The sequence below is a fragment of the Danio rerio genome, chromosome 6, assembly GCF_049306965.1.
Source record: "Danio rerio strain Tuebingen ecotype United States chromosome 6, GRCz12tu, whole genome shotgun sequence".
In the NCBI taxonomy this organism is placed as follows: domain Eukaryota; kingdom Metazoa; phylum Chordata; class Actinopteri; order Cypriniformes; family Danionidae; genus Danio; species Danio rerio.
Genome location: NC_133181.1, coordinates 28,839,598 through 28,859,527, shown reverse-complemented (window position 1 = coordinate 28,859,527; position 19,930 = coordinate 28,839,598). Strand labels below are relative to the sequence as shown.

General features: G+C 37.6%; 1 protein-coding gene across 4 annotated transcripts in view; it reads right to left on the bottom strand.

The window, feature by feature from the left end:
* Positions 1-10,720: 10,720 nt before the first annotated feature.
* dzip1l (DAZ interacting zinc finger protein 1-like) overlaps positions 10,721-19,930 on the bottom strand; it is a 43,568-nt gene continuing 34,358 nt past the window's right edge. For all 4 annotated transcript variants that reach the window (XM_068221721.2, XM_073952990.1, XM_073952989.1 and 1 more), the window contains exons 12-16: positions 17,071-17,260; positions 16,757-16,934; positions 16,418-16,617; positions 12,393-12,526; positions 10,721-11,849 (exon numbers count right to left, since the gene is read on the bottom strand). In XM_068221721.2, coding sequence (XP_068077822.1) covers positions 11,703-11,849; positions 12,393-12,526; positions 16,418-16,617; positions 16,757-16,934; positions 17,071-17,260 — 849 coding nt within the window. In that variant the 3' untranslated portion in view covers positions 10,721-11,702. The remainder of the gene's footprint in view (positions 11,850-12,392; positions 12,527-16,417; positions 16,618-16,756; positions 16,935-17,070; positions 17,261-19,930) is intronic.

Here is a 19,930-nt window from a genome sequence, read left to right as displayed (position 1 = left end):
CTTGCAGCGTTCTGTAATAAAGTGTGCATCTCCCTTAGGGGCGGTCGTTGCGCTATCTGTGAAATTTGATATTAATAATGCGTAATAAGTTGTGCGACTCCAGTTGGAGCGACGCTGCGAGCATTATCGAGATAGTATGCGAAGGGTATTTGGAGAAATTGCCTTGTGAATTGTCGATGACAAAAGTGTAGCGGATGTTTTGTGATGGGCTCTAGTGGGTGTCGAATTTATCTTAGAGGGTTTTTTTGATGAGGGTTTGTTGGGCTTTTCTAATGTGAAAGCGGTCAGATCGAATGTAGCACTTAAAGGCCTGAGAGGACCAGCATCCACGTGTTTGGATCTGCTGCTCTGATAGACTATTTTGTGCTGCGGTGGTAGCTGCGCCTATTCTGAAAGAGTGGCTGGAGAAGTTGTCGGCTGGGAAGCCGGACTTAATAAGGACACATTTAAGATGCTTTTGAAACCAAAAACGTGTGACTGGGCGATTGCTATCGTCTGTGAATAGAGGGTCTGCTAAGGAAGAGGCTTGAGATTTCCGGATTTGTGAAAATGCTAGCAGTGTTTGGTATAGACAAATAGGTGATTGAAGGTTGAAAATGTAGATGTAATGGCCTTTTTTAGCTTGATCGGTTTTGCTTTGCTTAATAAAAAAAGAAATGGTTTCGTTGTCTAATGTTACTAAATCGGATACGGTGGGATGAATGTTTGGGTTGAACCCAGATGTAATAGTGAGTTCTGAACACCTCAAAAATCCGAAGAACGCTAAAATAAACATGGCATCGAGTGTACGTGCTGTGTGGATTGATTCGTATCCTTTGTGAAGAGTGGATATGCATTTAATGAGTGTTTTCAGTGTTATGGGTTGTCGTGTGTCTTGACGTGTGGGGTGGGTTCTTTGTATGCCTTTTAATAAAAAAGCAGTTTGAGAATTAGCTAAGTGAGGTGCAGGGGAACCAAAAATTAGTTTGTGGAAAAATTTTATTCCACTCAAATAGCCTTTGATGGAATTGATCTGGAGTTTTTTTTTTTTTTTGGTAATGGTCAGATTATAACAGTTATAACATGCGTGGAATGTTTTAAAACTTTTCCATGCTTTTAAATATGACTGCAGGGTACTAGGCACCACCGCCTGAAGGATATATTCCGGGAGGCTCCAAGCAGGTTTTTTAAAGGATGATCTATGGGAAAATCAGCTCCGAATAAGAAGGGACTTGGACAGGAAATTGATCCGCCTCTGGTGCCAAAAGTCTGAATTTCTGGAAAACAAAGCTAGAGAGAAAGAGTCAGCAATTTGATTTTTGGATCCAGGAATGTGCTTTGCAGTTAAAATAAATTGTTCACATGCTGATATCCAAGTGAGGCGTCTAAGTAGAGGAATTAATGCTATAGAATTTGAACGGCCTTTATTTATAAAGTGAACGGTTGCTTCATTGTCACAGTTGATTATAATACTGGAAGAGGACCATTCTTTCCCCCATAGAGATGCAGCGACGACTAGTGGATAGAGTTCGAATAGCGCCGATGATTTAAGTGATTGCGGCAGGTCTAACAGCTGGGGCGGCCTGGTGGACGCGAACCAGCATCCTTGGTAATAACCTCCAAATCCGATTGACGGGGCAGCATCGGTGAATAATTTGATGTCTGCTGGGGAGGATATTAGGTCGCTGTAAAAGAAGGAGAGACCATTCCATTGCTTGAGGATTAATATCCATAAACGGAGTTCATTTAGGCTACTTTCATCGATGGATATTTGATCCTCTAGACTGTGAGCTGAAGACGCGAGAGCTAAGAGGTGAGAAATGAACGATCGGCCTTGGGGAATTATGCGCATTGCAAAATTCAAGTGTCCGAGGATTGATAATAGCTCGCGCTTAGAACAGGTGGGGCTGCCTAATAGGGAGGAAGCTACCAGGGTCGTTCGATCGATTTTTTCTTTTGGTAGGGACGCTTGGAATTTGTTGGAGTCTAATTTAATGCCCAAGAATTCGATTAAAGTGCTTGGACCGGCGGTTTTTCCTTCTGCTATGGGAATCCCGAGTTCGGCGAAAACCTTTTGAACTGTCAAGAGGTGCGCGGCTGGGATAGCGTCGGGTGGTGAGATGATTAGAAAGTCATCTAATAGATGGATTAAGTGCGGGATCTCGTAGTTATTGGAAAGGATCCAGCATATTGCTTCCGACAGCGTGTCGAAAATTTTTGGGCTACTTCTGCAACCGAAGGTTAGGCGGACGGAAAAATAATAATTATTTTGATTAGTGAAATTGCTTGGTCGATGTCATGATAATTCATAGTGAACTCATCGGTATGGATGAGACTGTTGATACCAGGAAATGGAGAGTTATGTGGGGAGGAAAGAATTTCCTTGTGGCTACCCCGATAGGACTGACGCGGTAAACGTTAAACGGAGGTGCGGAGAAAGGGCCAATCATGAAATTTTTGTCTACTTCTTTTTTTAATTAAAAGATCGACGACATCGGGTTCGGCGAGAGCGGACTGAAGATTTGGACAAATAAGACTACGAGAGGGGAGGCTAATTACGCCTGGATGAAAACCTGAAGACAGACCTGTTAATAGATATTCAGTGAATTTAGGATCGGGATGTTGTAACAATTCCAATCTTAGTCGAGAAACATTCACAGGAGTCGATAGATAATTTTTTTTGCATTTTTATTCACAGATCTTTTGACTTGACATACCGTGCGGGCATGAGCGCCGCCACAGAAATTGCAAACATGCAAGAAACTACATTTCTGTCTCCAGCATCTGCAGCTGTTGAACTCTGAGTGCAGGGGCTGGCAGAAGCTGTGACAGAAGGGCGGTGACCAGAAAGGAGGGACGGGATATTTGGGTTTGAAGAGACGTAACTGTTGGATCTGGGCTTGGCTGGTTCGGGGAGGGGAGAAGGGATGGGATTTATGAATGGGCAGGACTCAGTGGGGTGGTTGGTGGATCGGCAGACTGCGCAAGATATATTGCGGCAACCTGAAAATACTTTGTTGTGAAGTTCTGTGTCTAAAGCTCCCCAGAATGGGGACTGGTTCCATTGGGAGATGCGTATGGCGCATTTTGCGGAAAAAAGGCGGTGGTAAGTATAGAAATGGAAGCCTCCATATGAAAGCGCGAGCTCAGCGACTATCTCGAGATTGTCATTGAGTTCGCACCTCCTGTGGGGGTAAACGGAACAAATTACTTCCGTGTAGCGTGAAAAGGCTTCGGTGAATTCTGGGAATGTACGGATACGAGACTGAATGTTGAGAATTGGCCGCAATCTATTGGATGGGGGAGCAGCGGGCCAAGGATGGACTTCTGGTTCCGCTAGCGGAGGCAAGCTCACGCTATACTGGCGGCTCGAGGGAGCGTGTCTAGAGCCGGCATTGATCCCGACTTCTGGGGATTGGGTTCCTGCGTCATCGGGACCCGGGGCACACCCCAGACTCGCTGAAGGCCTGCTGCTGCGTCTGGGTCTGGAGGATGGGCTTGGATCTGGTCGCTGGTATGGATTGTGTCAAACCTGGCTGGATTTCTTTATGGCTTTGGAAGGTGGAGTGGTGGATGGAAGTGGTGCTCTGGATTGCAGGGAGTTATACATCGCCAGGAAATCCGCTTTGGTGGTTCGGCGCGGAACGGTGACGCCTGCGCTGGCCAATGCTAGGCGGAGGTCGGAGGCCGTGTTTATCCCTGTGGCAGGCCGGAGGATCTGGCTGAGGCGAAGGATGAGGCTGGAGAAGACTGCCTTCTGGGAGATGGAGAAGGTGAGCCCCTACGTGATCGAGCGGCCGTGGTTCGGGCCTAACGTCGGTCTCCGGGTGGAGCCACAGGCTGGGCTGATGTATTCTGCGGGGCTGGGATGTTTAAGATGCTGGCGGGAGATCTCAAAGGGTCCTGGGCAAGGAAGGCGTCATCCTCTGCGAAGAGATGATTCAGCGTCGAAGGTTGGATGCTAAAGTCGTGAGATGCTGCAGGTAAGACAGCTTTGGTATATATGGGGGTTTGTTCAAGCACTGATTTGATAATGGGATGATTGTCAATGATGTATTCGATACTGAAACTTCTGCGCATGCTCCTCCCGAAATTTGTTTACAAAACATCACCTAATACCGCTGGTGCACAGCTGAACTGTCGGCTCAGAAATGCAACCACGGCCGTGCACTTAACCCAGGAAAACACCAAAAAAAACAAAAAAACAATAACCTATCCGGGGATTTCCAAAACATATTATGAGCCGAACTTACCTGTCCGAAGCCAAACGAACGCTCTGCTCTGCCAAAACATGCACCTGATTCTCCTTAACAATTACCGGTCCGCATGCCTCTCAATAAGACGAGCCCCCATATGTTACAACCGGCTCAACGTTGCAACATTAGAGAGACAATACGGACCAGGTAAATTGAAAAGAAAAATGATTTATTAACAAAACGTATAATTAACAAAAGTATTCAAAGCAATCAAAGTCAGTATAAGTGAAAGTCAGTAGTAAGAAGCATGTGTATGATAGTGTACTAAGCTCATGATCCAAACACAAACTAAAATAAATCAAAAGCGCCGAGCAGAGACGTCCGGCTAATCGAGCTCTCCCAGACAGAATGCCGGACTCCTTAAAAACCACACACGATGAGTCTCAGGTGGGATGACCCACCCACCAATCTGCAATCATCATGCAGGCTCTGCAAATCACAAAAACACACATACAAACAGGTCCCACATGGGACCTAACACTATCAATCTCACTGTGGCGAGGGGGCGTGGCCGAGAGCCGTGGGAACGGAGTGAGGCCACCGCGTAAGTGGATACACCTGCGCCCAGACAGTGGTGCACAATGGCGGATCTGCCAAGTGTCCCCTCTCTCAGTGGCGAGGGCATCTGGACAACGCGTCCCTCCTTCTCTCGGCCACGCCCCCTCGCCACACTCACGTTCCATCCTTTTCTCACTCTTGAACAAAACCCCAAGACACTTGAATTCCTTCACCTGGGGTAAGGACTTTCCTCCAACCGGGAGATGGCAAAACACCTTTTTCCAGTGGAGCACCGTGGCCTTGGACTTGGAGGTGCTGATTCTTATCCCAGCCACATCACACTCGGCAGCAAACTGCCCCAGTAATTTGTAAATACATAAATTAATAAATAAAACATTTTAAATATTAAAATGTAAAAAGATAAAAAAAATATTTTTTTTAAATAACGTTACTGATTTACGTCAATGCAGATTAATTCATTTGAAGATGAAATAATATTCAAAATAACCCTTATTAAATATATATAATAGATTTTTTAAAATATAAGATGTTATTATATTTAAATAATGAAAACCTTATGGGTAATACCTAACAGAAATTGTTCTTGCATTAACTAATAAAAAATGTAATTTATTCTAAAATAATTTTAAACGTCACATATTGTATCAAATTATTTGTGCTTTTGTGTTTTTATAAATGAGTTATAGTTTATGACTTTTATGCATAAAATTAAAGTTCATGCATAGTATGGTTCATATTCCTGAACAAACATAAACTTTAAATATTTGTATATGTTAGGGTTACAGTTTGTAAATATATATATATATATATATATATATATATATATATATATATATATATATATATATATATATATATATATATTATTTTATTTATTTTTTTTTTATTTATATATATATATATATATATATATATATATATATATATATATATATATATATATATATATATATATACAGTGACTTGGGATTGGAGAATCGTGATTAGCTAATGTGAGTCAGCTGGGTCAATCATGAGGGCATGCTCCTCTCAAAATTAGTTTAAGATCAAACTTCACTTAAAAATGCAAATACCTAAGTAGAGATCTCATAAACATTTTTGCTTTGGAGAGATTAAGATATATCAGTAATGATTAATTGGAGGTATTTGATAAAACATGGGGACAGATATTAAAACACACTGGGCCCTATCATACACCCGGCGCAATGTGGCACAAGGCTCGGCGCAATATTCTTTTGCTACTTTTAGCTCGGCGCAAGGGTCATTTTGAGGTGTTGCGCCACACTGTTTAAATAGCAAATGCATTTGTGCTCAAATGTGCGCCCATACGCGTTCTGGTCTAAAAAAGCAGGCGTGTTTTGGCGCGTTGCTATTTTGAGAAACTGTAAATAGTCTGCTCTTTAGACCAGAACAAAGTCAGTCTATTGTCTGGCGCAAAGTGCGCCTGGCTTATACACTACAAACAAGATGCAGAGCAATACGCAAATATCTTTACATATGAAAAATATATAATATCTTATATATATATATATATATATATATATATATATATATATATATATATATATATATATATATATATATATATATATAAAATAAGGATATATACAGGATATAAATATAAATGAAATATTACAAAACATATTAATTTCTAGCCTTCATGAAGATTCAAAAACCACTGCCTTACTTTCTTCATTTTGGGAGGCTTTTTCAGTTCATTCAATTTGCTTTTGTATAATGTTATTATTATTAGCAGTATTTATTATATTATTATTAAGAATTTATTATATCCATATTTATATTTGTTTTATTAAAAACAAGCTTAGATTTGTCCACCTGTCAGGTTTTAGATCATATGGGGCATATGATTTGGAAATAACTCAGTATTTTGACCACACTTGGTTATTATTGTTCATTTATTCGTTTGCTAGAAATTAGAACTGAATTTAGAAATAGTTTTGAAACAAATCTTTGCGCTTAACAAACCAAATTAATTATTTATAGGCTAATTGATGTCTGTGCGTAAAGGTTTCCCTATCCACGAGAGCAAAAGCGAAAGTGAACTTTTACGTGGCGCGACGCAGCTGGCTCTTAAAGGTAATGGGAGATGAGACTCTTATTGGTTTATTCTCAAAACACACGTATAACTCATTAAGAAAATAAACTCAACCCTTTTAGACTATGCGCCATGGCACAAAGCGGACTTTCCCATGCTTAAATTGACAAAAATGCGTTCTGACACGCCCTGAAAGCGTTTGCGCCCTGCGTTTTGCGCTCTGCACATAGACCGTCAAAATAGAGCCCATTGAGTGCATTGGAAGAAATGCACGCATAACCAGTGACTCCTGTCAATAACATAGAGTAATTAAAGATTAAGTGTAATTGACATTCACCATTTATAATATCTAATGTTTTAATAATGTGACCAAGCTATTATTTGACAATAAAACTAGTCAGGATAATGCATTTTTCTGTTAATATAAGAACAATGGTAATTTATAATTACTTTTAGTTATGCATTACCTGACCAGCAAAATTATATTTTGCTTTCATGTGCATTTGTGTTGCCTCTGTGTTCTGTTGTTAGGTTGTTCTGTCATAGGTTAGGGTTTTTATGTATTGTATTTTATATCAATTATTGTTGTTTTGTATTGATTGGTGTTTTTTTTCTTCTATATTTTGTTGTAGTTTAATAAAATGCAAAAAGCACACAAATAAACGTTTGAAAAACATGAAAATCAGCTTTACATAAGACTACATTAAAAATTTGTACTTTTACTTTTTTTTCACACCACAGTGCAAATAAAAATGAGCTTGCGAAGGCAAAGACTAATTAAGGACATCTTTCAATATTAAATTAAATCTAAATTAAACCTAATATTCTGATACAGACTCACTTTTGAAAATTTTCAATAGACATGGTATAGTATTGATCAACATATAGTATGTAGCCACTAAAAATAAGCCAGCTAAGTGTCTCTGTATGATTTCTTGAGACTGGTTGTTTCATGATTATATGCATGATATGTAACCTAATGCATTTGTGTGATTAACATATAAATCGTATTTGGTTAAATATTTTTCTTGAGGCTTTTGTATCTTTATCTTTTCACAGACCAGAGGCTATTTTTCACTGGCCCAAAATCCTCCCTTACTTGTCACTTAACATTCAACACATTTTATCCGAATCGATTTACAGTTCAAAGCATAAAACTTTCCAGAGAGTTACATCACCTTCAATGCCGCAGTTCGCGAGTGCTGTGTATTCAGGATTAGTTGCTAATCGGGAGAGTCCAATTTACTGGAAGTCTTGAGTATTGTCATGGAGATGCCATGGATTGAACCCAAACCTGCAATTTGCGAGGAATGGGCACCATATACCGCCGAGCCACATCCTCTTATTAGCATGATTCATATTCTTGAACAAACTCAAACCTAGAAATTTCAGGAAAAACGCCAACTTTAAAGCCTGAACTAAATCTGAGTGGCTCTTTCATCAGCTTCTTGCGCAGAGGAAGTGTCCGTCCCAGAGGGTCCTCACTGCAAACATAATCTCTCCCGCACCCCCATCAACGCCAAACAGAAAGGGAACAAATTCACTGTCTCATCCTCATTCTTCCTGTCGTGCCAAGAAGCTGTATACAGTACACTGCAGATCAAAGCCTTAATTGAAAAATAATTATAGGCACTTAATCATGGGAGGCGGTGGGCTAATTGAAGCAAAAACAAGGCAGTGAGTGGAGGCCCTCCGAATCGTAGCAGAAAGAGGATATTGTGTGAGCTCCCGTCTTTAATAAAGCATCGTCTTCAATCCCCCATTGTCTCCCAGATTAAATTGGAGAGGGCTATTAGCAGAGTTAATTGGCTCTCTAATTTAGATCTGGCCAGTCTCAATGCATAACAGATGTGAGTCGCAGCGGCCCGTGATGTGCATACTCTGTCACACCATATTGCCAGACCTGATTGGTTAATTGCTCTGGAGTCAGCAAAGTTTGTGTCCATCCTTCAACTGCAGGGGACCTCGGCCTTCCTGGAGGAATCTTCACTCTCCACTATATATGCTGTCAAGTGACTCGTCATCTCTGCATGATGGAAAGCAGCTCCAGGATGCATTAAACATTTTTGGACAATAATATGTAGCAGTGTGTTTTTGTTGATTTCAGAAGTGAGTTTATGTTTCATGGTAAAGATGAAAAGCCACACAACTTAAGTAAATTCACCCTAAGACCTTACTATCAGCGAGGCTCTGACCTGAGGGTCAAAACATTAACTCTGCCTATCGGTAATAGAGAAAAGGTCTTTATTTTCTTCCAGCATCCTAAAACATTAGAGAGCCTTAGACATGTCTGTCGCAAATACGAGGAAAAATAAAGAAAAGAAAAGTCTGGTCAGGGAGGGGCACAGAATGCTATTTCTACCAATTGGGACCCCCATGAAACTAGGTGGACTAAGGTGGATTACCTTAGAAACCTATGCATACAGTAGGGCCCAGAATCCCGTGCACTGCCTCTGCCTCCATATCCAGCACCAATTGGGAGTACGTCAGTTTCCAGCATATGTGATTTTTCTGGGTTTGAAAGCAAAAAAAAAACAAAAACATTTCAATGTCACTAAAATTCTTCATTTCCCAGTCTTTCCATGCTAGATGTTGTATCATCTGCTTGGTGTTGCGTATTAGTGGATGCAGCTCATTGAAGACAGGCCCCTGGGCGTTCTTCTTGGTGGATTTGAAATCCTCTGTCTGTCAGCTGAAAGCGGCAGCCCTGGCATTATAGAGCTTCGGGATGGACAGAAGATAAAGAACAAGGACACAGAAAGATTGCGAGGAACTATGGATTGGGTGTTTCAACACTTATTTCGAGTGTGAAATGTGGGTAAAAATCCTAATTGTCCTCTTCTTGACTGGCCCCCTTTCAGTGCAAAATCCTCAAGGCCTGTTGAGAAGTACAAACAAACTATTCCCGCTTGGGGCTTCGGAGAATGAAAAGAGAATGAAAAGAAACACTCTTATCAAGTGCTCTGCAAATTTGTTTCCTGCTGTGATACAAGGCGCTTGTTCTGTACACAGTGCGCCCTCTAGTGCCAGCAGAGCTGTAATAGCAATTAGCCATCAATCTAGTGGTTAGTGTGTAAGAGTTACAGAGGAAGTAAGCCAGGTAACCATGGGTAAAAGGCTGTAAATGGCACCCTATTTGTCACCATTTTCCCTGGAGAGTCTTTCATCTTGGCCAACACTGCCCAGCTCAGGTTCTTTTCTCAGACTTCGCTAATGGAGGCCCCACAATGATTGCAGCTGCTCAGGCTATCAGAGCTTAGAGGCACAGACAGAATTTAAAGGCCAGGAACCTTTATGTCTCTTTATGAGGATGCAAGCCATTCTAGGTCACCGTGTAAAATAGGACAAACAATCGTCAGGCCCCTGCTGAATGAGCGGTAGGAAGGCAGGTTGTGCGATGCCGAGTGAGGAACGGAATGGGGTGTATTTCAACATTTAATCTCATTTTGAGATGAATGTGTACTGATAAGAATGGCAAGGAACCTTACTCTGTTGACCGAGAAATAAGAACATGCAGCCATGCAATCATGGGGATTTTGGTCTGCATGGTCCCTTTTTGGTCAGAACTTGAAGCCAACTCATTTGTTGCAACTATTATGTTTCATCTTCATCAAACACGGCAAGCATTTTGTTCTACTTTGTACTGGTATTGAGTTTACCTTTACTGGAGCTATAAGCATTGTTTTACTTACAGGTATGATCATGTCTTGCCTAAAAAATGAAAGATATGCTGTATGAAAACACTGATAGCCAATCAGATTTCAATCCATGTATCCATGTTTTAAAAACACCTTCATCTTCTCTTATATTATTTGTTTAATTCAAATCACAGTTTGAGAATAATAACCAATGACATATTTTTTGAGCTTTTGCAATTGTTCTCATTGTAAACAAATAAAGGGCACTTAAGTAATAGATTTAGGGCTTTATGCAAATGTGTTACATATACAATTAGATCAGTTACAGAAGTTAAACTAAAAGAAATGCTGATGACTCATTTCAACAGTCAATTAAATTATTTCCATTATTTTTAATCCAAGTTTATCTTTAAGGCTTTGCAGACATTTTACCTTCATAAACACTGACATTACACAATAAAAGATAATATTCCAAAACAAAAAAGGAGGGGGCATTTAATAAATAATGTTTTTTTTAAGAGCTTGAGTATTTAAAGCAGCAGACATGCAATATAATAATGTAGCATGCTTATACTGAGATAATATAGTTATTGTTATGGTTACCTTTACAATTATCATGAATGAGACTTTAAATATTTTAGTAGCAAGTAGATGATCAAGAACAAAAAATAAGAAAGTGCACAAATCTGTTACCAAAACTGATTGTGTAAAATCACAGGTCTTTTGTGTGTAGCACATTCAAAAGTAAAGCAAAAATCCTTTTATATTTAAGTACTTTTTGTCCACATTTTACTTCAGTGTTTTAAATGTAAAGTCACAACTGATACACAGCAGCTTTATATTTATAGCCACACGTTTTTTCTCATAATTCATGGTTGATAAAAGCTATGTAGTATTAGAATCAGATTTATATCAAATTTGAATTACCTTTTAAATATCATTAACCCACAAACCCAGTGATTCATTCTAAATTTGTACTAACTTCTTCACAAATATTCGCAAAACAATAACTGTATCCTGGACTATGTTTGGCACTAACATAAACACTAACACCTAAAGCTTTCACAATAGCACAAAAACAAGTAATAACTGATGTTTGACTACAATTTGCAGGTACACATGTATTCAATAGCCTGCAAAAGCCCTTAACAATTATTGATCTTTCGTAATTGCATTTGTAAATTCTTAAGTCTGCTAGAAGATTTGGGTTCAGAGTGAAAACTTGAATTTATTTCAAAAGCTACACCACACACTTCACCATAATCCTTGTCTGCTTGTCATAGAACTCCATGCACTGGTCCCTGATGTCCTATCGACTTCTAAACTTTTGTGTCCTCCTGCCCGGCGGCCTGTGAGCTCTTCTATAGATGACAGCTCTGAATTACTCTCTTCATCAGAAAGCTAGAACAAGGGTAAAACACACAACTTTCATTCCAATTCTAAAGACAGCAAATAAAGGATTTTTTTCTCTTTCAGAATGACTAAATAAACAATTAAAACATTTAAATTTAACATAAAAAAAAAACATTTATCTTTTTTTTTAACCACAAAAACTCATCTTGTACTAGCTTTAGGATGCAAGCTTTATATATTTATTATATAAATATTTAATATTTATTTATATAAATATTTTTTATTAAGTAAAAGACAGACTGGTTAGATAAAGTCGTTATTTCATAGCTTGGATAATTCTGAGCTTTTTGAAGCTGCATTGAAACATCAATTTGGATGTTCAAACCACTAAACACCATAAGAGTTTATATATGAAGAAAAAAATCTGTATTGTTTTCCTTAAAAACTAAACAAGTGAGTAATTTATCGGGACATTTTCATCAATGAAGTGAACTTCTTCTTTAAAAACTAATTTTATTGTTGCTTTTTAACTTTGGAATTCAACAGGTATGGAAATTACTTAAATTTTAGTTTTTTATTTATTTATTTTACCGCTTGCTGTTTCACAATAGCAGGGCGAGGAGTTGTGCTGGATGGTGGCAAAACTCTAGTCCCACCCACAGGAGTTTTGAGTGGTGTGCTTAGCTGTCTTTCCAAACTTCTTGTCAGTGTTTGTACAACAGAACCTGTAATTATAAACCATTCAAGTTAGCTGACTAATACTGCAATAAAAGTCAGTGAGTTTTCTACATGCTACAGAAAGTTTCATTCGACAAGAATAGGAATTCAAGATTTATTTGAATTTTTTGACACAAAAAAAATTCTGAAATATGATGAAATACATAAGGGACAAAGGTTAAAATGAGGTTTTAAGATCGATAATAAAGATAAATGTCTTGTACAGATTTATTTATTTTTTCTATACATTTTACCTGTCCAGTTTACACCAAATATTGTCATGCATAGAACAAGAAAAGTCAAGCCTCAAAATATGAATTAATAATAATTGTAAACATTTATCTTTTGCCACTATCTTTCAAATCATAAGTATTTAAACCAAAAAAAAGAGAAAAAAAACAGAGTGGTTGCAGTTTAAATATAGAGAGTTTATTTAATAATATTGACGAACGAAGGCAGCTGCCGTTTCTCAACAACCCTTGGGAGAATGCAGACTGGTAAATGGGCAATAGAAAATCCGCCTAAGCTGCGGTCACACTAGAGTTTGTGTGTGTGAAATTCTGTCGTACGAAGTTGCGTAAAGGGTTGGGATAAACAAGATTATTAGGCATTAAAAAAGCGAGCGATTGCTCCATGTTTTAAATTTCTGTCCAGAGAGGTCATGTTTTGATCCTTGGTTGGTGTCAAGTGAAATTCGCAGTCAAGTGATGCGATTTCGCAGGTCAGAGTTCACCGAGCTTGAACTTTGTACCGCAGCAAACTGTGAAACTTAACGCATGACCCTGCGTTTCTGGTCAGACGCATTCGTGTGCGTATTAATGGAAGTCTATGGGAGGAAAAGCCCAGTGTGGCCGCAGCTTTACTCCTTCGGAGCTGAACAAGGGCAGGAGCTGGTGAGCGCAGATGAGGAGCTGGGTTTCCACAGCGAAAGAGACAATGCAGAACACAGGTAAGCAAATTAAAGTAAATAATTAACCAGGTAACAGGACTGGACTGACTGGAATGAAGAGAATGTCCGTAGGCTTTAATGAAAACAATAATCTGACAAAGTGTAACAAGACAGGGAAGATATATAGAGAGGCAAATAGGATCATATAGAAACAGGTGAGTAATGCATGTGCGCTAGCGCTGATTAAAAGGAGGAACAGCTGAAGTGAACAACAGAGAAGATTTAATCAAACCTGACTCTTGACAATAAGATGAATGTGTGCTCATGCTTCATTTGCAAAAAAAAAAAAAATCATGTCATTTTTTCATATATCTAACTTTGATTATGTACTGTAACTCAGCTAACATGAAAACGACTGTCATATTTTCAGTTCCTCCGAAAGGCACGCCCTCAAGTGACTCTGATTGGTCATCTTACATAATGTGCTGTGAGTAGTGGATCAGCTCCAATTCACCAGGAAAAGTGTTGCGCTTTGCCTCTGCTCTAAATACTATCAGTCAGAGTAGCTGTAAGCCATATCAGTTTGAGTCTAAAGCTGTGGTCACACTGGGCTTTTCCTCCCATAGACTTCCATTCATACATACGCGAATGCGTCAGACCGGAAACAAAGTTCAAGCTTGGTGAACTCTGACCTGCGAAATCGCATCACTTGACTGTGTGAGCCCAATCGAGGATCAAAACATGACCTCTCTAAACAGAAATTAAAAATATGGAGCAATCGCTTGCTTTTTAAATGTCAAATCATCTTGTTTATTCCTGTCCCTTTTTGCAGAGCCGTACGACAGAATTTCGCAAACTCAAACTCTGGTGTGAAGGCAGCTTAAATCAGATAGAAAATAAAAATGACACAGCTGAACCTCTTGCCTTTTCTCTTAAGTAACAGCTGACAAGTGTCTTTCACATATATATTCGGAATAAATATGTGTAAGTAATATGAAAGGTTCACATTTTCTTTGCGAGTTTGTTATTTCACATGTAGAATGCAGGGAAAGCAGTTGCATAGAGAGACAGTGCATCGCTGGTGAAGATTGTGGGTGTGTATAGCGGTTGGACGGAATCTAAATTTGTAGCTAAATTGCTAACAGTGTCAAACAGTATTTACCGTTTCTTGTTTATGTCCTTGCTATAAAATACCGTTAATGCTAGACACTATGCATGTAATAGACCAATTTTAACAAATAATAACATTTACAGGTTGTGGCTCACAATCCACAGCTTCTTTTATAGTTGGAGGTGCTCCTTCAATAAGTTTTGACCAATCCAGCACTGAATTAGGAGAGATTCTGGATGCTGTCCTTTGTCAAATGCTAGCTATATATTTTTTTGTAATTTTCTGGAACATAAATAAATGTAATTGCAAGCACTTATACAGAAGCAGAAAAAGCTCTGTGGTAATAGCAGTTTTCTCTGCTATAACACTACAGCAACATGGCCACGGCCCTGCACTGCACAGGGTGTTTGTGCATGGTGAATGCGCGTAACCAGAAGTGTTCATGATCTCACTAACCTGGATGTAATTTTTTGTAGTCCCCAAAATTTGTTCGCTGTAAGCTTTGCTAAGTTAACTCACATGAACATGTTACATTCAAAGATGTTGTTTATATTTGCACAGCTACATTACACATCAACAAAAGTTTACAATATAATATTGCAGTGGACCACCCCTTAAAATATTAAAATAATTAGTGGTCACAAGAAATGCAATTTTTTTTTCATAGAACTGTCACGGTGAATGATGATTGAATGTCCCAAAAGTTATTTACAACTTAGTAGACCGCTTCTTTGCATATAATGCTTTTTACATATGTTTATAACCAGTAAAATATATATGAAACCAATAATATTTTTTTCTTCTGGAGAAAGTCTTATTTGTTTTATTTCGGTTAGAAAAAAAACTGTTTGTAATTTTTCAAAAACTATTTTTGGGACAATATTATTAGCCCTTTTAAGCTAATTTTTTTCGATAGTCTACAGAACAAACCATCATTATACAATAACTTACTGAATTACTCTAACCTACCTAGTTCCCCTTATTAACCTAGTTAAGCCTTTAAATGTCACTTTAAGCTGTATAGAAGTGTCTTGAAAAATATCAAGTAAAATATTATTTACTTTCATCATGGCAAAGATAAAATAAATCAGTTATTAGAAATAGGTTTTTAAAACTATTATGCTTAGAAATGTGCTGAAACAATCTTCCCTCCATTAAACAGAAATTGGGGAGAAAAAAAATAAACAGGGACGCTAATAATTCAGGGGGGCCAATAATTCTGACTTCAACTGTATATATATATATATATATATATATATATATATATATATATATATATATATATATATATAAAGTATTATTATTATTTTTTTCCCAGAGATGGGTTGCGGCTGGAAGGGCATCAGCTATGTAAAAACTTGCTGGATAAGTTGGCGGTTCATTCCGCTGTGGCGACCCCGGATCAATAAAGGGACTAAGCCAACAAGAAAATGAAGGAATAAATTATTCTTAATATTATTGTTATTATTATTATTATTATTATTTTTAATATGTCCATTGTGTTGTAAACTAAAATTAACGGCCATTGTGATTTGAAAAATTGTGATTTGTTTCTGTAAAAATGGCTAAACGTTGCTTAAGTGGAATACAGATTAATATTCTCACGTCAAAGGTAATCCCACTTACGATTTTAGGTGACTTTAAATTTTATTTTTTAAGACTAAGAGAGTTGTCACAAGCTTAATGTTGTTGATCTTCCTACCAAGCAACCCACAGTGTAAGCTTCTTCATAACCTTTCAATTCTCACAATAACACTAAGCATATAAAAAGTTGTTGATTTATAATATTATCAAGAAAATGTGTAAATATGTATAGATATTTGTGGGCCCCAAAGCTTATTTTCTGCAACAATCCAAAAGCAAATTAATTTAAAATATAGAATTATGCCATTTGCTTACCTTGAGGATTGCGCGTTTTGTAGATTTTTGGTAAGTCTAAATCTTCTGACAGCTCACTGTCTGTCCAATCAGGCTCGGTTGTAGGGTTCAGCAGTGATCCTGATTGAACAACACGCACAGAAGAGGACAAATTTCCCCTTGAGCTGGTAATATAAGCAGTGTCCTCAACTGACTCTTCATCAGAACTGAAAGGTGGTGTGCTGAAGAGAGAAACATACTCATTAAACCCACACTGATAAGCCTGAGGAAATATTTATTATAGCTAAAAGCAGCTTTGCCCCTCAACTTTGGCACAATTCCATTTCATGTTTTCTTTTTAAAATGTTTCTGAACATTTACCTGTTCTTTTTTGCAAGAATTTTTGGAGTTTGATTTGGAGGTGGTGCTTTGGACCGTGGGGTTGGTGTTGGAAGAAGTGTTTGTGGCTGCTGGCTTTTCTCCCTCCGATCGGACGCCTTTGAGTCCTGCCTGGATCTAAGGCTTTTTTCATTCAATGGGGTTGAAGTTTTCTTCCCCCCTTTAAAACAATGTACAAGTTTGACTGATCTTGGTTCAGAAGAGCGGTAACCAAACAGAAATGGCATGAAAGGGGATAAGTAAGATGAATGAGTTTGTGGTGGTGTGGTGGCATGATAAATAACACATCTGCCTACTCTGTTTCAAAGTGTTGGGTGTTGGTTTCCCCGAGCTCTTCTGTAGGCTTTTGACTCGTCTGGTGACCTCTAGTGTCAGGCTGTCTCGAAGACTCTGAAGGTTTGTCTGCTGTCTGAATTTCTGCAGCCGCTGACCAGCCAACAGAGAACTCAAACTCTTAAAAGTTTGTTTTGAGATGCCCTTGGTACCCTGCCAAAACAAGTCAAATGACCTTTATTTCTATAGCGATTGTGTCAAAGCAACATTACATTCATACGTTTGATTTGTGGAATAAAAACGGGATGTACACACCACCTGTAAAAAGTTTTTAAAAAATATGATTTAAAAAAAAAAAGTTTTAAGAATATTTAATCCAATAATGTTGTAATCAATGTTGTAAAATATTCTGTGAAATTTAAATATTAACTTAATGGGATAATATGTCAAAACTTTAAGTATTGTTGTTCAAAGTATTTAGCAGTACCATTAAAAAAGTGTAAAAGTAAAATAACAGCCTTCGTAAAAATACATGTAGGTTTTTCTTTTTTTGAGGGGAGCTTTGTGCAAAACATGGAATTTAATGCACTGCTGTAAAATTTAAATTCTTTAATTACTATATATATATATATATATATATATATATATATATATATATAGTAGCTATATTATATTTTAAAAACGAACTAATTTCTAATGACTAATGTCTTTTGCCTTTGCCATGGTGATAATATATATAGGTAATATAAGTAATTTATAATAATACATGAGGTGTTTTCTAATTATTTTGCAATATACTAGTATTCAGCTTAAAATGCAATTTATCAAATTAAGTAGGTTTTTATGTTTAGGACAATTAGGCAAGTCTTTGGACAGCAGTGGTTTGTTATAAAGACAATAATAATAATAAAAAACAATTATAATATATATATATATATATATATATATATATATATATATATATATATATATATATAATTTAGTAATATTGACTTCAGAATTGCTTTTATTTCAGCTAACAAAAAAGACATTCCGCAGAAAAAAAACATTGTAGGAAATACTGTACAAATTGAATAATATTGAGTAATATATATTGAGTTAATTGGAGGCAAAACTGTATAATAGTATTTAAGGAAAACCTTAAATACACTGCTTCCTTGTGTGACAACATGGGAAAAATCAACAAGCCAGAATCAACAAAAAAGCTAGATTACAATGTGGCACATGATGTAGAAATACTGAAGCAATATCTCAAGACATCCGCCAGGAAATGAAAACTTGGCAACAAATAAGTTTTTCAAACAAAGCATGACCCTAAGCATGATCTGACAAATTAGTTAAAATGTGCTTTTTAGGACAACAGACTAAATGTTTTTAATGTTTTAATGTAAATGTTTTAATCACAAAGCCTTGAACTCAATCCTATAGAAAATATGTGGGCAGATTTGAAAATGCTTGCTTCTTTCAAACTATTGTGAGAAGCTTGAGGAATGATACCCAAAACATTTGACCAAAGTTATACAGTTTAAAAGCACAGCTAAATAATACCAAGGAAATGTATGTAAACTTTTGACTGTCTAAAAATTAATAAAAATTCTCAAAAATATAAAATTTATATATATATATTATTATTATTAATATTATTGTTTTTATTCTTATTGGTATTTTTATTATGTCTATTGTGTTGTAAAATAAATAAGCGTAAAAATGAGTAAAATAAGTGTAAAATATAGATAGATAGATAGATAGATAGATAGATAGATAGATAGATAGATAGATAGATAGATAGATAGATAGATAGATATAGATAGATAGATAGATAGATAGATAGATAGATAGATAGATAGATAGATAGATAGATAGATAGATAGATAGATAGATAGATAGATAGATAGATAGATAGATGATGCCGCAGATGTGGATGTGGTGTGGAGCTCCCAAGTGTTTGCACTGTTTTTGTTAAGTCTATCCTGTCTTATGTTTATCAAACACGATCAGTTACACCAGAGCTGCTGAACATTTGGCAGTGCACACCAACTGATCAAGAACTGAATTTTGATTTCCCTGGCATTTTGCGGAACATTATAGTCGGAGGAGCAGCCGCACTGTGAAAACGCTACAAGACGTGCAAGCGTGCCGGCGCGCTTGTTTCAGGCTGAGACAGCACGGCTTAAGAATGGTGCTGCCCAGCATCCATCTGGCGAATCTCTGCTCTCTTCCTAACAAAATGGACAAACTACTTCTGCTCACACGCTAAAACAAGAACTTTAACAACTCTGCTGCGCTGTGTTTTATGGAAACCTGGCTAAAGAAGCCATTCCGGACAGTGCATAACACCTACCGGACCTTCAGCTGTACAGAGCAGACCGCGATACAGAGTCAACAGGCAAAACGCGCGGCGGTGGGACATGCTTTTACATCAACAGAAGGTGGTGTACAGATGTAACTGTGTTGAGGAAGATGTGCTGTCCTGATGTGGAAGTGCTTTTTATTAACTGTTAGCCTTTTCATTCACCAAGAGAATTTTCTCGTCTATGTTTACATTCCACCGCAAGCACACATGAGTACTGCGCTGCAACAGCTGGCTGATCTGATCACAGAGACAGAACAACAACACCCAGACTCTGTTTTTATCATACTTGGGGACTTTAATCAGGCAAAACTCACACATGAGCTGCCTAAATTCAAACAGCTGATTACATGCCGCATCAGAGAGATTAACGTTTTGGACCATTGCTACACCACAATAAAGGATACATGTTGCTCTGTCGCCAAAGTAGCTCTAGGACTCTCCGACCACTGCCTGGGTTATCTTATACCAAAATACAGGCAAAAACTTAAAACTACTTAGCCAGTAATAAGGACAGTTAAGAGATAGACCAA